The sequence below is a fragment of the Danaus plexippus genome, chromosome 14 (assembly GCF_018135715.1).
Source record: "Danaus plexippus chromosome 14, MEX_DaPlex, whole genome shotgun sequence".
NCBI lineage: Eukaryota > Metazoa > Arthropoda > Insecta > Lepidoptera > Nymphalidae > Danaus > Danaus plexippus.
This window is the reverse complement of record NC_083546.1, coordinates 4,048,997-4,071,094: the sequence shown is the minus strand read 5'-3', so window position 1 is coordinate 4,071,094 and position 22,098 is coordinate 4,048,997. Positions and strand designations below refer to the sequence as shown.

The window sequence follows — 22,098 nt, the reverse complement described above, 5'->3', positions numbered from 1 at the left end:
GATGATGATGACTTGTCTTCGCCTAAACTCACATATTTTAAAAATGATATGAGAAACAAAACAAATTAATTTTTGATAATGAAAATAAAGAAACATTGACAATTTACATTACAATACATCTTTATTTTAAATATTATCTTAGATAGTTTAAATATTCTTTTTCAGTAGTGTCTTGGCAATAATGAATGTATGACTTGACTTATGGAAAATAGAACACTAAATTAGTATAACTTTTTTTTTGACATAACACCAGCATCCCTATAAGACGCCATGACTTGGTTAACAGTTAAATTACATTTATATAAAAAAATATTATAAAAAATACATAAATTTCAGGCAGAATAAATAAAATTACTCAAATGTAAAATATAAAACATTTTATTACTTCTGATAGCTTAGACTAAACACCTAATCTACTGTTAATAGGGACGATTATTAACATATGGCTGTGGTCTTCGCATAGGAGGTGGCATTCTATTTGGGGGAGTTATTGATATATCTAAATAATTTCCAATTTGAAATTTAACTTGGGAAAGTGTCTTATTGTCATCACCGCCACGTTGACCAGAACAAGTTACACCAATTTCTCTCATCCTATACGTAGGTGATCGCATATCTGGGTATACTATTGCAAAATCAAAGTACGTTCCCTTACGCCTTGTTTCAGGATTCACTTCCTTGACTAATCCAGTAAGTTCACGTAAAGTGGCGTCCATCCATGTGTAAATTTGTAACTCGTTTTGGGGAACATTACCTCGAGCGTAATCACCGGGCGAGTTGTGTCTTCCAGTAGAGCAAAAGACGCGTAGCAATAATGGACATGTCTGAAATATATGCATTAAAATTAACATTTTATTTAAAATTTTCAGTAAAAATACATAGCGCGCTCTTATAGTAATAATATAAATAACATTTGTTTACCTTCTCTCTGTCAACTGGCTTCTCTGCCGGTCTAACCTCCTCTACAACCATTGACTCTAATCCTGCCATTTTCATAGTCAATAAATTGAACTTTGCAAGATTTAACCTTTTTCGATTTATTACTTATAATCGAACTTCACTCTATTTGTAATGTCCTGGTCTAGTCCACGGCTTTCGACGCTAGTCAAAACTCATTAATCGTTTATGCTTATAGATTATACTCTATAGTTAAGATTTGACATTATATTCACAAACTGATAACAGATAGCAAAAAAAATGATATGCGAATACAACACAGATAACATTTAAAAAAGTATATAATATACGCATATGAGTGTCTAGCAGCAGATTTATTGCCTTTTCGTACCAATCGAGCACTCTATTAATTTCATTTCAAATGGTATCCCTACATTTACGTCACTTTTGACTTTTCACGTATTTACTGACATTTAAATTCATCGATTATTGTTTCACGAAAATACTTTGAGACCTTGTTGTGATCAAAACATAATAAACAGTTTGACTAATAAGTGAATGTTTTAGATCCAATATTAAAAAAATGGCTAATAAAGATGACGATGAAACATTTCGAGAGGACGATATTTATATAAATCCGGAGGACGGTATGCCTAACATACATCCAAATATAGCTGATTTGGAGCAAGAATCTGACTCACAAGAGGAGAAAAAAGATTTTGATGACTTGCCTCAGTCCATAATTGTGACAAATATCCACAGTGACGTTTTTGCTGACGAAAAGCTAAAGAAGGAATTAGAAGATCTTTTTCGTACATTTTCGAATAATGTAACATTTCAGTGGCTGCGGAGTTTCAGACGATTGCGTGTTAATTACGATAGCCCGCTCTCCGCGGTGAGTGCCCGCGTCCAGTTTCATCAATACCAATTCTACAATTCGTGTATTAATTGTTATTTCGCGCAACCGGTTACACCGATTTCTTTAAAGAACTTAAAACCCCCGGCACCAGTAAAACAATTCCTTATATCACCTCCTGCAAGTCCACCGGTGGGTTGGGAACCTCGAGAAGAAGGTGAGCCAATTGTGAACTCTGACTTGCTGGCAGCTTTAGCCACTTTAGCACCAGGCGAAAGTCATGAGCTTCATGCGCCTACGCCCACCCAGCCAGCTATTATTGTACACACTGCTCTATCCACAACAGACCCAAACGCTTCCCCTATTGGGAAATCCATACCCCATACTAGGTGCCCAGATTATTAAAATTCCGCATCACCATATGTAAGATATTTATTATTAGACTGGTTTTGTGAATGCTTTTTATCACACCATATGTCAATTCATATATAAATGAAGCCGAAGAATACATTGTTAGAATAAATTTTTATTGTACACCAATCGCAGGCTGATAAATTGTAAATTTAGTGGATTATATCAATTTATACATTTTCTGTTTTTTGTCTTAAAATATGCTTATTAATTCTTTGCATATATTTTTGATATGAACATGGTGCTATTTTGCAATATTTTTGTATTTGTCATGATTTTATTTTAAGATTAATTTAGAAATTTAATTCGTGTGTACTAAAACATTTATATATTCATTATAATAATTTATTTTAATTTAGTTTTTTGTACAGGGTTGCCTATTTTGATTCAATAATATGAAGCTATGACCGGGTGTGTAAAGAATGCATTACAATCTTACCTAATATATTAATTTCTTTTTATGAATCGAATTGTCTGTCTGTTTATGTATTAATTTTTTATAGTTATAAAATTAGATTATCACACTATCAAATGAGTAATTTTTGCATTATGTTCCTTGTTTGACTTCAATGTGTGTATTTCTTGTGTATGTAACTTATTTTTTTTATTTGCTCAATTTCGTTTCCTATCTTAGGGTAATTATTTTTCAAAACTAGAACATTGAATTGATAACTAAGAATTGTTTCAACTTTTTACATATTAAGCTGCATAACATTTCACTTAATGCAATATCGCAAACATTATTTGACTCGGAATATTATTATAGATATTTAAATTAAATCAGTGGATATATTTCGATTCTTAGCGATAACTTCAAGTTTCCATGGCTTTGTTGTTAACAAATATTTTGCCCTGTAATCTTAGCATATATTAAAGGTATGTATTTATTCTAAATGTGATTGAAATAAAAACATCATTATTATAATTTTTCATTGAAGGATATTCACATGATATATGTTAACTAATCTTAAGATAATTTAAAAATCTACCAGATACTTTGTGTTGCCAGTGTTAAATATATGTGCTTATAAACCAAAGGGAATCTTACAAAAGTATTTAAAATTCTTGATGTTTTTTAATAGATGTAACATATTTTAAGATAAGAAACAGCTTGATAAATAGTTCATATGTAGTTATTTACTGTGTTATTTTATAATGCCTCGAAATCTGTTGATTTAGCTTTAGAAATACAAGATGATCTGCTATGATTGTAGAATGATTATCAATGTGATAATTCAACTTATTACTTTTTGAATTTGCTTGTAAATTTTGTCAACTATATAATCCCTCGCTAATACCAGGGTTTGGCTTTTTGGAAAATTATGTGAACTAGTTACTAGTTATATAAAACTAAAGCCGAGAACTTGTACGTTCTTATTGAAATATCATATTATATTTGTTAGAGATTCATATTTTTGGAAGTATATAGATATTTGTCATTATTCAGTTTAATAATATAATTGTAGATTAAAAAATTTTGCTTCAATACACCCTTAAAATTAAATTCATTCCTTATACCATGATTATAAAATTCAAACATGTTGTAGTCAAGTCCTTAATTCACTAGTTGTTCATTGAAAATTAATATTTATTAGGATGGATTAAAGTTACAAAATGCCTGTTGTTCTGACTGTTCTATGATCAAATTGTTTGTTTTTTTTTTATATCAGCTTTTATAAATAGAACTTTGTTTTAAAAGTGCCAATAGTGAGTGTGTGCTGTTTTATAGATATTCTATTAAAATATCAAACAAAATTTATAATTGTTCATGTATTTAATAAAATAAGTAATTATTAATAACTTATGGATTATTAAATCTTACACTAGTGTAACTCTATTGTCGTTTTAATCTCACTGTGATTTCAATATTTATTGTTTGGTGTAAATATTAAATAAATTATGTTGAGTTTTTTATGCGTAATTATTTTACTTAGCCCATTTTTTTTTTTTAAATAAATGATCGAGAAATAAAGCCGTAATGATATAATTCCGTCTAATCAATTACTCGTGGATTTGAGACTCCTGATTTTTTAATGTACATAATCGATTTTTTTTATCGATTGAGCATTTAACCTAATCCTGTGTAACTACCGGGTAATAAAACGTAATAGTTTAACATTATTTGGTCCGGTTTTAAATAGACTACTAAGTTAAAAACAAAATAATATTTTGTTATTTTAATTAATAGTCTTAACCAATTCAGTTTATATTTCCCTGTCTTCAGGAATACAGGTAGGTGTAGTAGCCACCACGTGGTAAGAGACGATAGTTGCGCAAAATACGATTTTTAAGTGTCAGGTATAATACGGGGAACGAGACGTCACAATTCCGTGCGCGTGATTGGATGTTCGCTGCCGAGTTCATTGGCGTGCACTTAAATTGCACCCATTATTTTTGTTACTGTTAAGAATTTTTGTTATTAGTAAGCATCAAAAGTGACTACTTTTTGTTGCATTAAGTGTACATGCACAAACTTGTCTCCACTGCGCCAAAACCTTGCCAATATATGTTCCGAGAACTATACTCAAAATCATTCAACCATTTGAAACAAAAAAAAATCAAATGAACTTAGATAAATTTTTAAATATACAAAAGAAAAATAAAGCGGAAATGTTTTTTATCATATTTGTATAGAAGTAAAGGGAAGAAGGTTTCTTACAAAAATTTGATTTTTCAATTACATGTGTATCCCATAAAACAGCTAAACCTTCATTATTAAATTCATTCTTACGTAATTAACTCACACAACACTCAATACGATAACAGACATTTATAATTCCATTCGATTAATGATTTCTTAAAAGTGCCATCTATACACCTAAACAGAAATATCTCCGACCGGTAGCTATTACCGCTGCCTTCCAGCCAATATGACCGTAATTAGAACCACTCGCCGCTAATCTCTATACAAATACGTCACGTCAAAAGTCGTGTTGAATAGGCACAGAAAATATATTTTGTATGATGTAAATAGTAAATAGCGTTTGAAATCGTCTAAGACCCGTTTGCAGGAGTATTGCGTGCATCAATTTTTTTTTTTACTGAAACCCATTTTTTTTGTCTATTTATAATTAAGAGCATATATATTCACCAGATTGCTATTAAAATTTCGTCAACAGTATTTTTAATAGAATTTTAGGAAAATTTATTCTTCTCTTATATTATAATATCATCCTTAATAAAATTATGTCTTTAATATGGAATTTTATATGAATTATGAAATATCTAAAAGATCCCGGTTGCTATTGTACACTTGGCCGTACCTGAGCGCAGCCGGGTGTAAACAGATCTGACTCCGATACATTTATACATTAATATCGTTTAGTTATAAATCACATATAAAATTAAACCTGTTTACTTCAATTTTTTAACTTATATGGTTGCTTTATTAAATTTGCTCGCAAATAAGGATTGCTGGCTGTGAAAATGATAAATATATAAGGTAGAGTGGAGGAGACTGGAGGAGACTTACCGCGTAAAATAATTGCTAGCTGTGCGACGAGTTAAAGCCATTACGCATGCGTCAAATTTTAGTGTTTTGCAGCTCCTGTTCATTTAAAATCATACAAAACATACCTAAAAAATACCTCCTTACAAAGTCATGCCTTCGTAACGACGAATTCTTTTCAGTTCTAATGTTTCGCAAAAATATATATTGATATTGAAAAAGAAGTCCAAAATCTAGCCAACAAAAATGTAATAAACTGACCTCGTGAATTTAGAAAAGTAAAATTGTGTTTTTCTCTCATTGCTTTTAAAAAGTTTATATAATAAGTACATACAGGAAAAGAATTAATCTTTCATAAGATAAGTTTTTATTTGAATTAAATTCTGTTCATAACTATATAAAAACATATTTTCTTTTTATTTTATAAAAAAAAAAATATTATTAACATATATAAAGGAAATTTCATACAAGTTGCATTTTAGGGTTAAAAAGAGACAGAGCGAGAGGGAATAAATGCGGGCAATCGATTGTGAGTTGTAAATCATTGTAATAAAGTTTGTATTAAAGAAACACAAAACCATTTTTAAATATTAATTTCTATTTTCTACCCCTTTCTCTTTTCATTCCAACATTACGAAATCTATCACGAAGGGACTCCAGGCTCCACTCCACCCTTCACAATTTTTTTTTATAATTATTAGCCTGTACGTGGGTTCGTATATTCTTATCTTAAACGGGATATTAAATACTGTTTTATTTTTTCGATTCTGTAGATAACTATATTATATTATGTGCTATATATAGTTTGTATCGTGTTCGTAATTAAATTAATTAATACAACCAAAACTTATTAATTGTCTCGACATTTTATTTTTGAAGAAGGGTAATCATATAATCACAATCTTAGTCTTAAGGTTGAACTAAAAAGGTTTAGTGCTGACATCTAGCTAAACTTAACCACAATCAAGTTTGACTAAACTGAACCACACATAACAACTGTTATACATGCATATAGATAAAAATTTAATTAAATTAAATATAACATTTACTTCTATCAGAATTTAAATGTTTTGAGTAATTTAAAACATACTTAGTAACAAAAACAAAAAAAACGCCTAACGTCAAATAAGTATTTTGTCTAATCATGTGTTTTGAGTCCATTACTGAGATAGCGCCATTTACTTAATAATAGATTAGGCAATTAGTGTATGGTTAACCTTAGCAATCATAACAGAAAAAAAAACAAGCTCATTTTCGTAACCAAGTACAATATTGCCATGATAATTGACAATAAGTAATATGTAGTTGTAAGTGGTTTCTTGGGCGGCTTTGACTGCTTTACATCTGTATTCTAACTACGGTCTATTGGTTTTTAACTCCTCAGATTTCAGATGAACAGTTACGAAACCTCACAAACACAGACAAGTTATTCAAGCATTTTAGGTACCTTACAGATATACCCACCATAACAGGTGCAACATTTGATTTTATTTCAATTATTCTTAAAATTTTTCCAGGCAATAAACAATTATTATATTTTATTTACCTGGTGCTATCATGGCTACCCATGAGTAATTTTTGTTTACTTAACAAAAACATTGCCATCTTTAAAATCACATTTATTGTGGCTTTTATTGGAAAAAATCCGTATTTCCTAAATATAATCTTTTCTCAGATTTCCAACTGATAATTTAGGTATTTCCGCAACAATTAAATACTTGCAAAAAATAATTCCACAACATTTTCAAGGTATAGATATAGTGTCTTCCATAATAAAAGAGAAATAATGTAGGAGTATTTTTATAAGACACGATGTGCCTCAGTGCTATCTATTTTATTTTTATATATTTATAGGGAAATGCACTGAAATTTGCCCGCATGTGCAAATATATAATTTATGTTAAATCATTCATGTATAATTTCTGATAAAATTTAAATTCATTATTTATTACTTGATTATCCATAGTATTAAAAAGTAATATATTCATCAAAACTGAGATTTAGAGAAAGCAAAGGCTTTCTTGGCGCTAACTTCCGCCACTCGTTTGAACCGCATTAAAAGCAGCCCCATCAGCAGCACGAAATAAGGGAACAAGGACATATTTGTGCATAACATATTTATTGATAGAATAGTGATTATACTTTAACAAAAATTTTCAACAGATGATACATCGTATTTGATCATAAATCTTTTGGAATAATAACATAATAGAGGATTAAAATATAATTATTTTTATCACAAAACATGTAGGAATTTAATAACATTATTCTATATTTGTTGTGGCCTACTATTTTGGCACACTTTGTACGTTAACAATTAATAGTGACAGTTTGGGTTTTTAGGAACATAAAAACATAATGTCAGTAATTTATTACTTAAGCCTCTTAAACCTCAAATCAATTGAACATCACAAAACAATATCACCTACCTAATAAATTACAATCATCAAATATAGAAATAATGTGTATCTTCTATAAAATCCTGAGTGCTTACATTTTTAATTAGAAATTTGGTAACAATTCATAAGAATTTAATCAAAACCACTTGGAGGTAGGTCATGAATATATAGAATAACCCTTGCCTACAAATGCGAAAATTTTAGTTATATTTAAGATCATTTATAAAGTGTGTTTTACATTCGACAAATGGACGGCTTTTATTAGTAACTTTATAATAAATGTCTTTGCTAATGAATAATAAATTTTGAATTTGGAAACAATAAACAATTTAATAAATATCTAAGGAACTAAAAATAAATAGAATCTAATAATAAGTAATACACTTATGAGATTTAAATAACAGAAGATTCTATCCAAGAAAAAATTAAAAAGTGTAACAGATTTGGTTGTATTAAATCCTCATAATAATTTTATATGATATAGGTATTATAAGAAGTGTAGAGCATTCTTGTTTTTAAGTAAATCACTGAATGCTGTCAAACATATGGCAGTGGTCAAAATAGATTTGTTAAGCATATAAATTTGTATGCAAGTGGATTTTTGCTGTGCTTAAAAAAAATAATATAATTAAAACACGAAGTGATTGTTTACTTTTAAATAACTTAGATGTAAAGAGCTCGTTCTTTTTGCATTCTACTTAATTTAATTAATTATTTTGTACAATTCAATGGACTATAGCAACATGCTTTGAAACATGGTTTATCTCACTATAATTCTAACATGTTATTGATGCTTCAGTTCAAATGGTAAGTATGAAAATTTAAAGCAAACTTTATCGAGTAGTCTGACTTCATATGCTTTAGAAAATCATAAACGTGTTGATTAAGACTCTATTCTTTTAATCTGATTAGCTGCAAAGTAATATGATTGCATGTATTTTTATTCTTTGGTGTTTACCATGTTCGTGCTATATCTGGGTATTAGAATATTTCATCTGTACTTTAATTAATTAGTGATAATATATTACGATCTAATTATATTCAGATCTTCGGTATGTTTTTATGAGATTAAGTTCTCTCAGATTTTTTTTGGTTTCACGTTAACTCCAACGTAATTCTATTTAAAATAAGATCAACACCCAGTCTTATCCAAAATCTTAAAATTAAACTTTTTTACTCATATCATCTAACGCCACCATTTCTTCTGCTTTATCATCGGCATTGTATGAATCAATGCTATCCCTTTTACCTAAACAACTTGTGAAACAAGTTTCACCCTTGCCAAAGTTCTCTCCGTCTTCCAATGACTGTGGCATTGGATGATTCATAGTTTCAGGTAAGAAGAAGCAGAGAAATCCTGATACTATAGCCACTAAACCAAAGGTGGCTGCCGGAATTTTCGGATCGAAAGAATCGAGCAAAGTTATCAAAGGCGTCAGAGCCCCTGAAAATCGAGCACACATTGATCCTAATCCTATAGCTGAATTTCGGACAACTGTAGGAAATAATTCAGCGGAATAATTATAAATAATGGCAAAAGAACCAGCTATGAACAGCTTTCCCGCTATCACAACGACAGTTGACACGATATAATCTGGATCAATAAAGGCAGCAATGATACATGCACTGCCACCTACCAGCATCATGGAAGTCATAAGCGGCCTGCGCCCCCAAATATCAAGGAAATATACAACGGCCGCATAGCTAGGTAACTCTACTAATCCAAAAACAGCTGTTATAAGATAAGGATTTCCTTCCAATTTTCCAGCACTAAGAGTTAGTCCATAGTAGACTAAGGAATTAGCAAACCAACAAAGACAAACATTCAAAGTTTTAATCCGTAAATTGGGTGTTTTAAACAAATCAAAAACGCTTGCAGACGACTCCGTATTTTTAGACTTTTCTACTTTTCCTTTAGAAACTAAAACTGCCCGGTCTAAAACTTTATCGGATTTATTATATTTTAGAGCTTTTTGGACAATGTCTACAGCTTCTTTGGGTCTACCTTGGGCCCAGAGCCAACGTGGCGACTCATCCATTATCCAAATATGTGGAATAAGAATTAAACCATGCAATCCATAAATAACTTGAAGTACAACCCTATTGTCAATAAGCGCGCCCCAACCTGCAACCAACATTATTCCTAAAGCGAAAGTAGCTTGAAAAGCGACACCACAAATAGTTCTTTTACTTGGGCCTACTAATTCCATAGTGAGCACAAATGCAGGAATATATGCCCCGGCAGATCCAAAAATTGCGTAAAAATAAGTTATAACTACAAATGTCCAATATTCTGGTATAAAGGCAACTACTACACCCAAAATTAATTGTAACACAGCGGACATGCAAAATACTTTTTTGCGACCTATTTTGTCCGCTAGTCCTCCTAAATAAACAGCTCCCGTGAAAACCCCTAGCATGTACATGGTTTGGGCTAATGCGCCTCTCCACCTTTGATCGCATACTAAGTCCCAATCGATGCCTCGAGAAGATGTTCTGTATTTTGAGTCGTATACCCATTTGTTGCAAGTAACTGTTATATTCTCTTCATTGTACATCAAACAACTGCTGAGACTACCGGTAGATGTCAAAGGTATAGATTTCAATATTTCTGAGGAATTCCATAAGGCCACTGATTCGTTTGTGTCGACACCATCAATCCAGCACCTGTAAATAAGAATATAAATATATATTTACTAATTCAAATAATATATACGTCGGACTTTTAATTCTGTTTTAAGATTTTGTTCGCTTAATAATCAATCATTTTTGGATACACCAATAAGTGCTAGTTTTTATAGTTAAAATATATTAATAAAATAGGGATCCAAGATAGAAACAAAACAATTTTTACCAAATATTTTTATTAGAAATGTAGAAAGAATAAACTATAAGCACAAAAAATCAAAATGGCATTAATATAGACCTATGATTAGATGGATAATAGAAATACGTAACAAGTTATAAAAAAAATATATGTGTAAAAAAGTTAAAATTTCTATTGATTTTAAACCAGGTTTTCTTTTTATTTACCCTATATGAAATTTTAATAATTTAAGGAATATTTTGTATAGCTTAAATTAAGCTACAAAGTTCGCGCTTAAAACACCGTAAAGGGCAAATAAATAGAAACTTTCAATTAATGTAGAATTTTATCAAACATCTGGACTGGGTTTTAAAATATTTGTCTTACAATACGGTTTAAAACTATAACAAACGACTAGGAGGTACTAGTTAGAGCTACTGCTAAAGGTTATTAGTATTAAGTGAAAATTAAAAATAAAGTAATATGAAGTCTGAACACATTTTCTTACAAACAATCAAAATAATTTGTTCGAAATATTATTGAGTACCTAAAACAAAAGGACAAATATGCATGTTATTTATTGAAAAAAAAAATTATTAGGTTAACGGTTCAAATATGCAAAGCCATATCTTGTATACATATATAATATTATATTAATTTAAAAAAGTTGTATCTTAATTAAGGTTCGTAGGAACCTCTTTGTCCTGGGTAAACGTTTACTAAAATATTCAAAAGAAATCTTTAATTTAAATATAAATTCCCTGTAATTTCCTTTATGTCATAAAAATGCTTTTGACCTTTTCAACTGCAATTTACGAACTATGTCATATGAATGGATGTTAGTTTTATTTTATTTTAACCAATCGAGTCTTTCTTATTAATATCAACGCCTTATCAACTCTTATTTAAAATATTTATCCAGTCTAATTCTTGTAGAAGAAATCTGACTAGACGTTTGAAGCACTAAAATAATTAATCTTTTGAAATATATAATATAAAGTTTAACAATCTTAAACATTCATAAAAAAATATAAATTCAATAATCCCATGCATTAAAACTACTATAGTAAGTGACTATACTTAGTACGTATTTTCGGAAAATACAAAATCATATTGTACAGTGTGTTTTATCCTACAAGTCATTAAATTTTCAGTCATACGAAAAATACTTACCTACTACATTTAGTATTGTTCAACTAAAATAATTCAGTTTTGTATAAAACTGAGAGTCAACAAAAGGCAGTTATTACATAATTTTTTATCTTATCGTAATTGATTAGCACACGATACTATAATTATATTAATATATATAAAAGAAATGCTTAAGTATGTCATACGTGCGTTATATAGATAACTAATTAAATCTTTTTCACAGTATTGTCTAATGGTTCCATAGCTTCTGGGAGATCTTCGGAAGCAGTACTCATTCGCCTTCCGACACAATTTGTAAAGCAAGTGTCATTAACTCCAAACTTTTCTCCATCTTCTACAGATTGAGGCAGCTCTTTACCTATTGTCTCGGGTAAGAAAAAAGTAGAAAATCCAGATAGAAGGGCTAATAATCCAAATATAATTGTTGGTATTTTGGGATTCAACGTATCCAGTAAACTTATTAAAGGTGTCAAAGCACCCGATACACTTGCGCACATGCTTCCCAATCCAACTCCGGAACTGCGCACTACTGTGGGAAATAATTCTGCAGAATATTTGTATATTATTGAATATGAACCAGAAATAAAAAGTTTGCCAATCATCACAACTCCCGTTACTGAATTTGAACCATGCGGTAGGGCCACTACAACCAGACACGCAATTCCTCCAAACAACATCATCGTGCTAATAAGTGCTCTATGTCCGACTCTGTCCAAGCAGTAAACTATTATAATGTAACTGGGTAATTCAACAATTCCGAATAGAAAAGTTAAAAAATAAGGATTCCCATTCAGTTTTCCAGTATTAAGGGACAGGCCATAATATACTACTGAGTTGGCGAACCAACAACCGCAGATTATGAGAGTCTTTTTTAACATATTCGGGCTTTTAAAAAGGTCACTTGTACCGGCTGCTTCGTCATCAGAGTATTTAGCACAAGTAGCTTTGCATTGAGATACTAAAGCGGATGTGTCAATTATTTCATTGGAACCATTCATTTTCAAAGCCTTCTCTATTAAGGCGACTGATTCGCGGGCACGCCCTTGCGACCAGAGCCATCTTATTGATTCGTCCATAAGAAACCAGTGGGGTAGTAATATCAAGGCGTGTAGACCATACAGGATCTGTAAGTAAAATCGATTGTCTAAGATATATCCCCATCCAGCCACGAACATGATTCCGACTGCAAACATAATTTGGAAAGCCACACCACATATTGTTCGCCGACTTGGTCCCACTAATTCCATTGTAAGTACAAAACCAGCTATATATGAACCAGATCCAAATATACCGTAAACAAATCTTAGGACAATAAATGTATAATATTGCGTCGCTAAGGCAACTAACGAGCCGAATATGAGTTGAAAAACGCCTGCCCAAACAAAAACAGTCTTCCTGCCAAACTTGTCGCAGAAACGTCCTAGAACAAACGACCCCATCACGACTCCAAACATGTAGGCCGTTTGAGCTGCCGCTCCCATCCATCTTCGACTGCATACGAAATCCCATTCGATTCCTCGCGACGAAGTAAAGTATTGGGTATTGTAAACCCAAGATTCACATGTTTGTAATGTATTATTTTCGCCATAAATCTTACAGGACTCCAATTTTCCGTGTGAATTTAGAGGGATGGCATTTAGTACGAAAGAAGAATTCCAGGATGCCGTGTAATTAGAGCTGTCTACTCCATCTATTGTACACCTGCAAAATAAAGTTACCACAATTACTTCTTAAACTATCTATGTTTATATCATATAATTTTTCGCAACAAAAAAGTTACAACATTAAAAGTATGGCTCGAATGGAATATGAGTTAAGTAAAATGTGGAAAACACAAGAGCCTCTACAAGGCCCTAGCCTCCTCTCAAAATATGGAAAGGGGTCCGACAGAGAGCCCACAATGTTCTTCCCATGCGGGTTGTGAAATTTGTAAAATGCGCAATATTTTAAATTAAACAATGTTATTCGATAAATGAAAAACTATACAAACACAAAAGGATTTTCCCCATCCTCATTCACTGAAACCATGCAAAACCAAAATATAATTATAGCTCACCGAACATACATTACAAGGTTACAAATTAAATAAAAACATCAACCCCTAACATTTAAATAACAAAGCAACAAAAGATATAGATACGTTACTATTAAAATGCTGTTAATAACCTTAGCCGGATAATAAAGATTAGGAAATTGTACTCACTTTGTATTTACCAGACAGCACCAAACGTCACTGGCTTAAAACCTTTAACCCGGAAAAAGCGTAAATCGACTTAGTTATATTATAAAAAACTTAGTATCTTTTACCTATAGTTTACTTACCTTTCCTAAGAGTATAAAACAAACATATAATTATATTGATACGAGTAAAAGCTCTTTATATCACTTAAAATTTATTAGTAAACAAAAAAAATTAATTCAATACTAATATGTATATTGTAAAAAGTTTCAATCTTTTATTATTTAAAAGGTTTTACCGTTATTACTATTCTGAATGCGTATTATGGAAGTAGAGAGCATACAGTCCTAAATAATACAATTATTCTAATAGCAGTCGATATCCTTAAAAGACAAAAACAAAACACAACTCTTTTGACATGCACAAGCAAGGAAAATTTTATATTTAAATAAAGCATAAAAATAAAAAGCAATAATCATACACATTCTAGATCCGCAAGTCAAACCTTAATTACTATAATGAAATAGACATTCGTAAGCATTCTGTTTCATCCCAAGCTATACGTAAAAAATCCCATCTCCTTCATTCTGTTTATTAAAAAATATTTAAGATATATATATATATATACATAAATGTAAATTATAAATGATATACCTATCCAATTGTGCTATTTTCATTTAAAATACGTATAGTTATTTGTATTTAAAATATACTTTACAATTTAGTAGTATATCACAAGTATTACTCAATGTTTCATAATAGTGTAAGTATTCTTTAATTACCTATCAATTATTACTTTGCAATCGTTTCTTAGATTAAATTAATTACTTTGTCTGCTGTATAATGGAACGATTAGTTGGCAAATATGTTCATTGTCTTCTTTATAGAAAAAGTATTTATATGTTTTGTTCTGTAACGTATTTTTTAAGCTCAAGTAGAATTAAATTTATACTGATATTTACTGGAGGCTACTTGTTATGATCAATAAATTTAAATAATTAGGCAAACATAAAGAAACCACAGCTAAATGTATTTATAACTATCTGCTTCTGTTATAAGTATATATTATTAATGTATTTTGGTTTCTTCATCGTTATAAAACTATAAGTATCGTAGTAAAGTAACGTATGTATTTTCGAAAAGTATTTTAATTAAAATAATTCACCTGTGTTCAGGAACGGCAGCGACTGTAACTAATGACAGCATGTGAAGTCCCGCCGTCAAAGCTGAGAGGATGTGAAGGAAGAATTGTAAGCCTTGATATCGCCCGAAGTCCCCTGAAATCAAAAATTCTTATTATCTTTATTTTATCTTGTTATAAACAAAATTAAATTAGGAAGGTCACTCGATAAAGTCGGTTGCGAAATAAACTTCACGTAAACCTTGGCCTGCTGTTGAGATATCGTACAACGGTTTTCGAAGGGCCATAATTGATGATAAAAAAATTACAAAGTAGTGTAATAAGAAGCAGTTATTTACAAACTAACAGGCAGTTTGCAATTCCTCATTTGTTAAATTGAAATCTCTAAGGGACCAAAAGCTGTTTAATATCAAGATAAACATAATTTATAGTTCCTGTATATTATTGCATAATATAAGTTTTTATCTTTAAATAATTTATAATAAAAACATTTGCCTGTAACGTTTTAGACGGCGATTTGGTACTATAATATTTAAGTACATAGAGATAGAGATTCAAAATTTCCAGATCGAACACAAATATAAAGTATATATTTGGTCAGCAATAATTTGGGAATATGATTAAGCACGTTATATTTCTATACTAATCTTTACAACTATATATAATATTAAATATGATTAGACGAAATTAATAGAAAAAAGCCTAAGTGTGGAAGAAATTTCAAGATGTCACCCATTAAATCTTCCTGAGACGAATTCAGTTGGGATCCAAATTTAAATAAGTTTTGAATATTCTTACTCAACAGTGTAACCAGCAAATTGCAAGTGATTATAGAAGCTATAACTGCTCCTATTTTGTTTTGTTACAACAAAAATACTGTATCTTTTACTTACTTACAAATTTTACCAACCAAACAAGTACTTGTATTTATGAAAATAAAGCTATATTAGGTCGAAAGATTAAAATTAGCATTTCTAATCCGTGTCAACAAGTTCACTTATATTTATAATAAAATTATACACAATACAATATTTTGTTTTGTAAATAACGATACTTACATGATATTAACACTAAGATTTCTAAAGGTAGATTTCATAAAAAAAAACCATATTTCCACTTAATCCTTTAATATATATTTTTTTAATTCCGTTAATAAAAAAATAAATTAGCTTACAGTATATAAAGTGACTTTTATATCAAAAATGGACTCGAATTGTTTTAAAGAAAATAAATTTTTTATCGATCATTATTTTCACAACAACAGAATGAAAAATCATAACCGTAACTTTGGTAAATCAAAAAAAAAAACATATCTAAAAACCACTACAAATACGACCCAATATATTATCAATTTGTCGGTACATCGATTACAGATAAAGTAGGGCGTCGTTTATGGATTATTAAAGAGAGTTTTTTGTAGATAACGAACTGATAATAAAACTTGTGTGCATATAAATAAGTTCGTACCAATTTCTTAAATATTCATAACGATTGCTTTAATTTATTTATCCTCACTTTACTTTTAATGAAATAATTAAATCCATTAGAAAACATGACGTAGGTATGTACGATTCGGAAAATACAACAGGAATTATCCTCAAAGTAATTATTTTACAATATTAATGTAGGTGTTAAATGAATTTAATTCAAATGTGTAATGTTACTGTTTATACCAAATACATTCGTGATAATTTATTATTACATTAGCCTAATAAGATAATTTTCGTCGACCTTACATCGACCCGAGTGTGATTCATGTTGCAAATAATACGAGATATTTGATCGGAGTAGATCACAATTCATTACAAATAGTTTGCGGTAAGGAATTTAAAATATCGTGTTTGAAAAATTACTGTACGTAAATAAGCGTTCTCCGATAAAAGTAATGGCAATCGGACATCCGCCTACTTAAGTGCAATCAACCACTTACACTATTTGCGAATGCTGCACTTTTCTAACAAGTCCACTTTATCTGCAATGAATTTGACGCTCTACTTTCCTCCTCTTAAGAATACACGTATGCTTTTCTCTAAATGAAAAAATAATTGCTTTGTGTTTCATGCTAAATTCATAACTACAAACAACAAATATTAAAAATTATATTATTTTAATAACGCAAGGAAACGTTATTTGGAAAATATTTGTGAAGTTGTATGGATTTGTACAACACTAATTTCTAAAAGATGTCTCAAGAATTACAATATAATACAAAAATAATATAATATTCTCGAGATAAACGAAACTATATGTAGTGGTTAATATTATCACACATAACAGTAAACATGATCTGGCAACAAAACTAAGATGAGGTATCGTCCTTGAGGTGAAGATGCAATAATATAAATTGTTATATAAATAAATAACGCACGGTATAAAACATATGATGCAACATGGACGAGTCGAATATATGATAAGTATATATATATAACAATGTAGAGGACTGGTGAATTGTATTGAAAATTTAGAAAAACAAAACAAAAGGTTTGCAAGCAAACACATAGGTCTCTCCTTTACATGTTCTGATTGAATAGGACGGCTCAATGTTTTAAAAGTTAAAATTTATAAATTCACTAAATCTTTAAACATTCTTTAAATAACTGCGATATAAAATATACAAAACATAAAATATGTAAAATGTATGTCATTTGAAAATAATCGGGGACGCGGAACCGGCTGAATAATCTATTTTCAGACATTGCAAAATAATCAACAAGCATCGTTGATGCAAACCGAGAAGTTCGCTTTTAAACGTCTTCGTCACTTTTTTTCTTTACTGTATATTTAAAAAAGATAAACAATTATTAAATAACGTCGAAATGTATTGCGTTTCAAAAATATTGAGAGCATTCCAGGGACTTTAGTTAAAATATAAGCGCTTTAACAATACCAGATAACTCATTGACCTTAAAAACTTCATTCTGGGATCTTGGGCTGACGCCAGAATTAGCTTTTCGAGGGGTATAGGCGATTACAGAAGACTAGTGAATAAAAGTTGTGTCCTTGACTATTAAAAAAAAAACATCTAGACTTCCTAAGGTCGTGAGTGTATCTTTAACAGACAATAAATTTCTTCAACAATTCTTTTTAATCTATATTCGATATTATGCAACTACTTTTTTAAATAATTTACATTATATTACATTCACACGAATAAATAATAAGGTGATAAACGGTTTATTATTACTCAGTGCTGTGTTATACTTGATAATTGATATTGTACGTGTTACTAAGGTACTCTGCGTCAGAATATTTGACTGTCACATTATGTAATATTGACAAATCGTTTGTTTTAGTTTCTGGTAACCTTTTATCCAAGGCCATTTTGAATGTGTTAGTGTTGCAAATGATATACCGAGTTTACAGTGACTTTTATGTGATAAGAAGATCAGAAAACTGTAGCGCTGATAATAAATTTGTTTAGATTTTAAGTTATTGAAATTTCAATGGAATATTTATTAGAATTTAATGTATGTACCTCTGTGATGTCGTTAAAAATGTTAAATAGTCTCATATCTTCAATGTAAATTCGCCAACATTATTATTCGATTGCAAAAATGTGATTATTCGATGTAGTCTGTATTAAAAATATATTTTGAATAATTTACTGAGAATATAATTGTTAACTTTTTAAATAACTTTGTTTTTCACTCTTAATTTAAACTGCCTAAACATCGATAAACAAAACTAACATGAATTAGTTGAGTAGCAAATTTCTTTTAATGATTTGTTACACTCGTCAGTCATGCAACGCGAAAGTGACATACATTCTAAAATTACTTAGCTACGCATATTTATTCGACATTTAGGTATTTGCTATTGTAAAGTTAATATTGTCTTATATACAAATTTTAATCATATAAAGTAATCTTCATGTATAGTGACGTTTAAAGAATTTTTAAATGTCTTCTACATATTTTTATCTTCAAGGTCGATAATCAATCAGTTTTTCTTTTTTTACATGTCTACCACATTACCATCGTGACTACTAATGAGTTTTTCAAAGAAATTTTGTTATAAAAATAATTATTTCTATGTGCTAATATAACATATAATACTATTCTAATAAATTATAAGTAGACAAACTATATTCTAAAATGCATTTTTGAACTTTTTTTAATCTATAGCTATCTATAAAAATAGATTTCTGTATAAAAGTAAACTTGTTATCTCGAACAACACATTTTGTGACACCTGTACAAATTGTCCGTAATAAATATATTTGAATCGATTTTAATTAAAGAGAAGAATTTTAAATAAATATTACATGGAAGAAATCTAATAAGGTAAAATGAGGACTTAAACATATAAATGTCCTTAAAATCTAAGGGTCTGGTAATGATACACCTACTCACATTATTTGACTTTCATTAGTAGGTAATATACAAATATAATAAAGATTTCTTTGTTTACTGGAAACATAATCAATACTGAAGTGTGATTGTTACTAACTGTGATAAAAATAACCTTACTGTATCATTAAATTATTGCGTATTGTTAATGTCAACAACCGATTGCACTTGTATAATGTTGTATATTATTTCCTTAGAGGTCGAAAGTGCAATCTATTAAAAAACAAAAACATATGTCACACGTTTAACATACAAATTCGGTCTTTATCTTTTGTCTAACCTAACCTAACCTAAAAATCATAAAGTAACGAATTAAAAGCCAGACTCTATGATTAACTAATTTAAATTATATAAATAGGAATTAATAAATATTGACAGTGAGACATTTTGACCTGATCCTTTTATGTGTCTATATATTCAACTCTTATTTCTAATAAATATATTTTATATCTTTTTAGTTGCTTAATGTATTGTATATTTTTGTAACTACAAAACCTTTTCTGTTCACCTGTTCTATAATTTGTAAGCTCTCGATAGATCAAGAATATAACGAAAACTTTGTTTGAAACTAAGGTTATTTTACCAAAAGTCCAATATAATGAATTATATATATAGCTCTCAATCATAAAAAAAAACATTACTCTGCTATTTTGGCTTGGCGCAGTAAAGTATGCAAAGATGGCCAGAAACCATTAAATGTGTAGAGCTCCTCATGTTTAATTTTCTCGTCCTACATTTAAATTAACTTTCATATAATATGAATTAATATTTTGCACTCGAAATATAGTTATAAATAAATCAAGAGCTGCAAAACATAACGTGTGTAAACAAATGCTTGTATTAAAGTGAGGTAAAAATTACCATTCGATATATCAAAGTAAATGTATATTTCCATGGATAACTTATATTACGACTGTTTTATATTGGAAGCTTATACATTCAGAATCAATAGTTCTTACTTTTAGGGATATCTATAAAATGTAACCTTGAGCATAAATTATACCTACGTAATGATTATTATATCATAGGAATGGGCAAGCTAACATTTTTACAACAAATATATCAGTTTAAAAGGTAGACGTCGTTTACATTTAAATGCAGTTATGCTGTTCACGATTATTCCTAGAAGATTTAATTGTATGAACATACCAAAGATATAATACTTTTATCACGACATCTATGCCCGTGGGTATACTCGTATTTAATATTCATCAGTCAAACCAAGGTTGGTAACGTATATATGGTTTGAAAAATATGATGAAGTGCAAAATAATAATTACAATAAACACCTAAAACAACCTTAAAACCATATGTATTACATAAATCATAGCAGGAATATTATTTCGATAAATAATGTAAAATAAATTAGGTAATTAAATTAACGTTGTCGGTGACCTTATCGCCATTTGCATGAAATAGTGCCGTTCCGTTTCCGATATGTCGATAGTTTTGGTGTAGGTTATTATTTGTGATTGTGATTCGAGAATCGTAAAGGAACGTACTACATGTGTACCTAGTGGTTGACCTTACTTACCGGTTCATGAGACTGGCAACTTTTATTAAATTGAAAGTGAATTTTGTATTACACTTTTTATGAAATTAATTAAATTACATACACACATTTTACATTTTTTCTTCTTGGCGATTGCTATAAAATTATCAATGCTGTAAAGTCATTTATTTATATAAATGTATTTAAATTGTAATAGTTGACTGAATAAGTGGAACATTGACTTTAAAAATGAAAGCTCTTTGCGTTCACTTCACTCTTAAGCCGAAACATGACATACGAAGCTACAAACACGTGCTATCGGTATTCTGACCGCAAGACCGGCCAAAGAAATCAGGACATTAAATATTGACCAGCTCATGTACTTCATGATTATAAATAACTAACTTATCAATAATACCGTAAAAAATCCGAGAAATATATGGAACTAGTACTTTATATAAACATATGTTTTGGTGGTATGCGCTTACCCAACTTCCCCATCATATCCTCCAAAGCACGATCCTTGTCCATTTTGAGTTTTTTCGGTGCACGCGGTCTTGTGAGTTTGAATTTCTGTAATATACACCATATAATTGTGAAGTTATTTGGCGCGACAAACTGCGCGTGGGAAAAACGTGCGATCGCCACGCGATCGTGCCGGCGGCGGGCGGGCGAATGGATGATTACCGTCGTGGCGCCGTCTTCGTTTCGTTCGGTTACCGCAACCGTACAAAAAAAAACACGAGTGGCCTTTTCTCCACTTACTAGCACTTGGTATAGCCCGACGTTAGGACAACTGTCAGGGCTAATTTCAATCAGCCCAAATAATTAGGTTGGATGGAATTACTAAAAATTTTTTTTTGTATACATTCATATCAAAATGCTCATAAATCAAACAAAAATTGTTTTTAATAATGAAGGTCTATAATACATCTATTTAAAATATCAATAGCTAAACTAATTTGAAG

The 22,098-nt window shown here is 30.0% G+C and overlaps 3 protein-coding genes across 4 annotated transcripts; 1 reads left to right on the top strand and 2 right to left on the bottom strand.

Moving 5' to 3' along the window:
• Positions 1-362: 362 nt before the first annotated feature.
• Positions 363-1,160, bottom strand: LOC116769624 (histone deacetylase complex subunit SAP18). The gene is made up of 2 exons (XM_032660764.2): positions 922-1,160; positions 363-824 (listed from the first exon to the last, which is right to left on the bottom strand). Exons 1-2 carry the CDS (start codon positions 994-996, stop codon positions 420-422), a joined length of 480 nt encoding a protein of 159 aa, XP_032516655.2. The 5' UTR covers positions 997-1,160; the 3' UTR covers positions 363-419.
• Positions 1,161-1,327: 167 nt separating this feature from the next.
• Positions 1,328-4,076, top strand: LOC116769623 (protein sarah). Its single transcript, XM_032660763.2, has one exon. It carries the CDS (start codon positions 1,481-1,483, stop codon positions 2,156-2,158), a length of 678 nt encoding a protein of 225 aa, XP_032516654.1. The 5' UTR covers positions 1,328-1,480; the 3' UTR covers positions 2,159-4,076.
• A 3,636-nt stretch (positions 4,077-7,712) lies between these two features.
• On the bottom strand, positions 7,713-21,828 carry LOC116769628 (organic cation transporter protein). Of its 2 annotated transcripts, none has more exons than XM_032660768.2 (3): positions 21,619-21,819; positions 15,314-15,425; positions 7,713-10,678 (listed from the first exon to the last, which is right to left on the bottom strand). In XM_032660768.2, exons 1-3 carry the CDS (start codon positions 21,659-21,661, stop codon positions 9,175-9,177), a joined length of 1,659 nt encoding a protein of 552 aa, XP_032516659.2. In that variant the 5' UTR covers positions 21,662-21,819; the 3' UTR covers positions 7,713-9,174. The 2 variants fall into 2 exon arrangements, with proteins under 2 accessions (XP_032516659.2, XP_032516660.2); XM_032660769.2 differs by lacking the exon at positions 7,713-10,678 and adding an exon at positions 11,092-13,670 and having other exon boundaries at positions 21,619-21,828.
• Between the last annotated feature and the right edge of the window lie 270 nt (positions 21,829-22,098).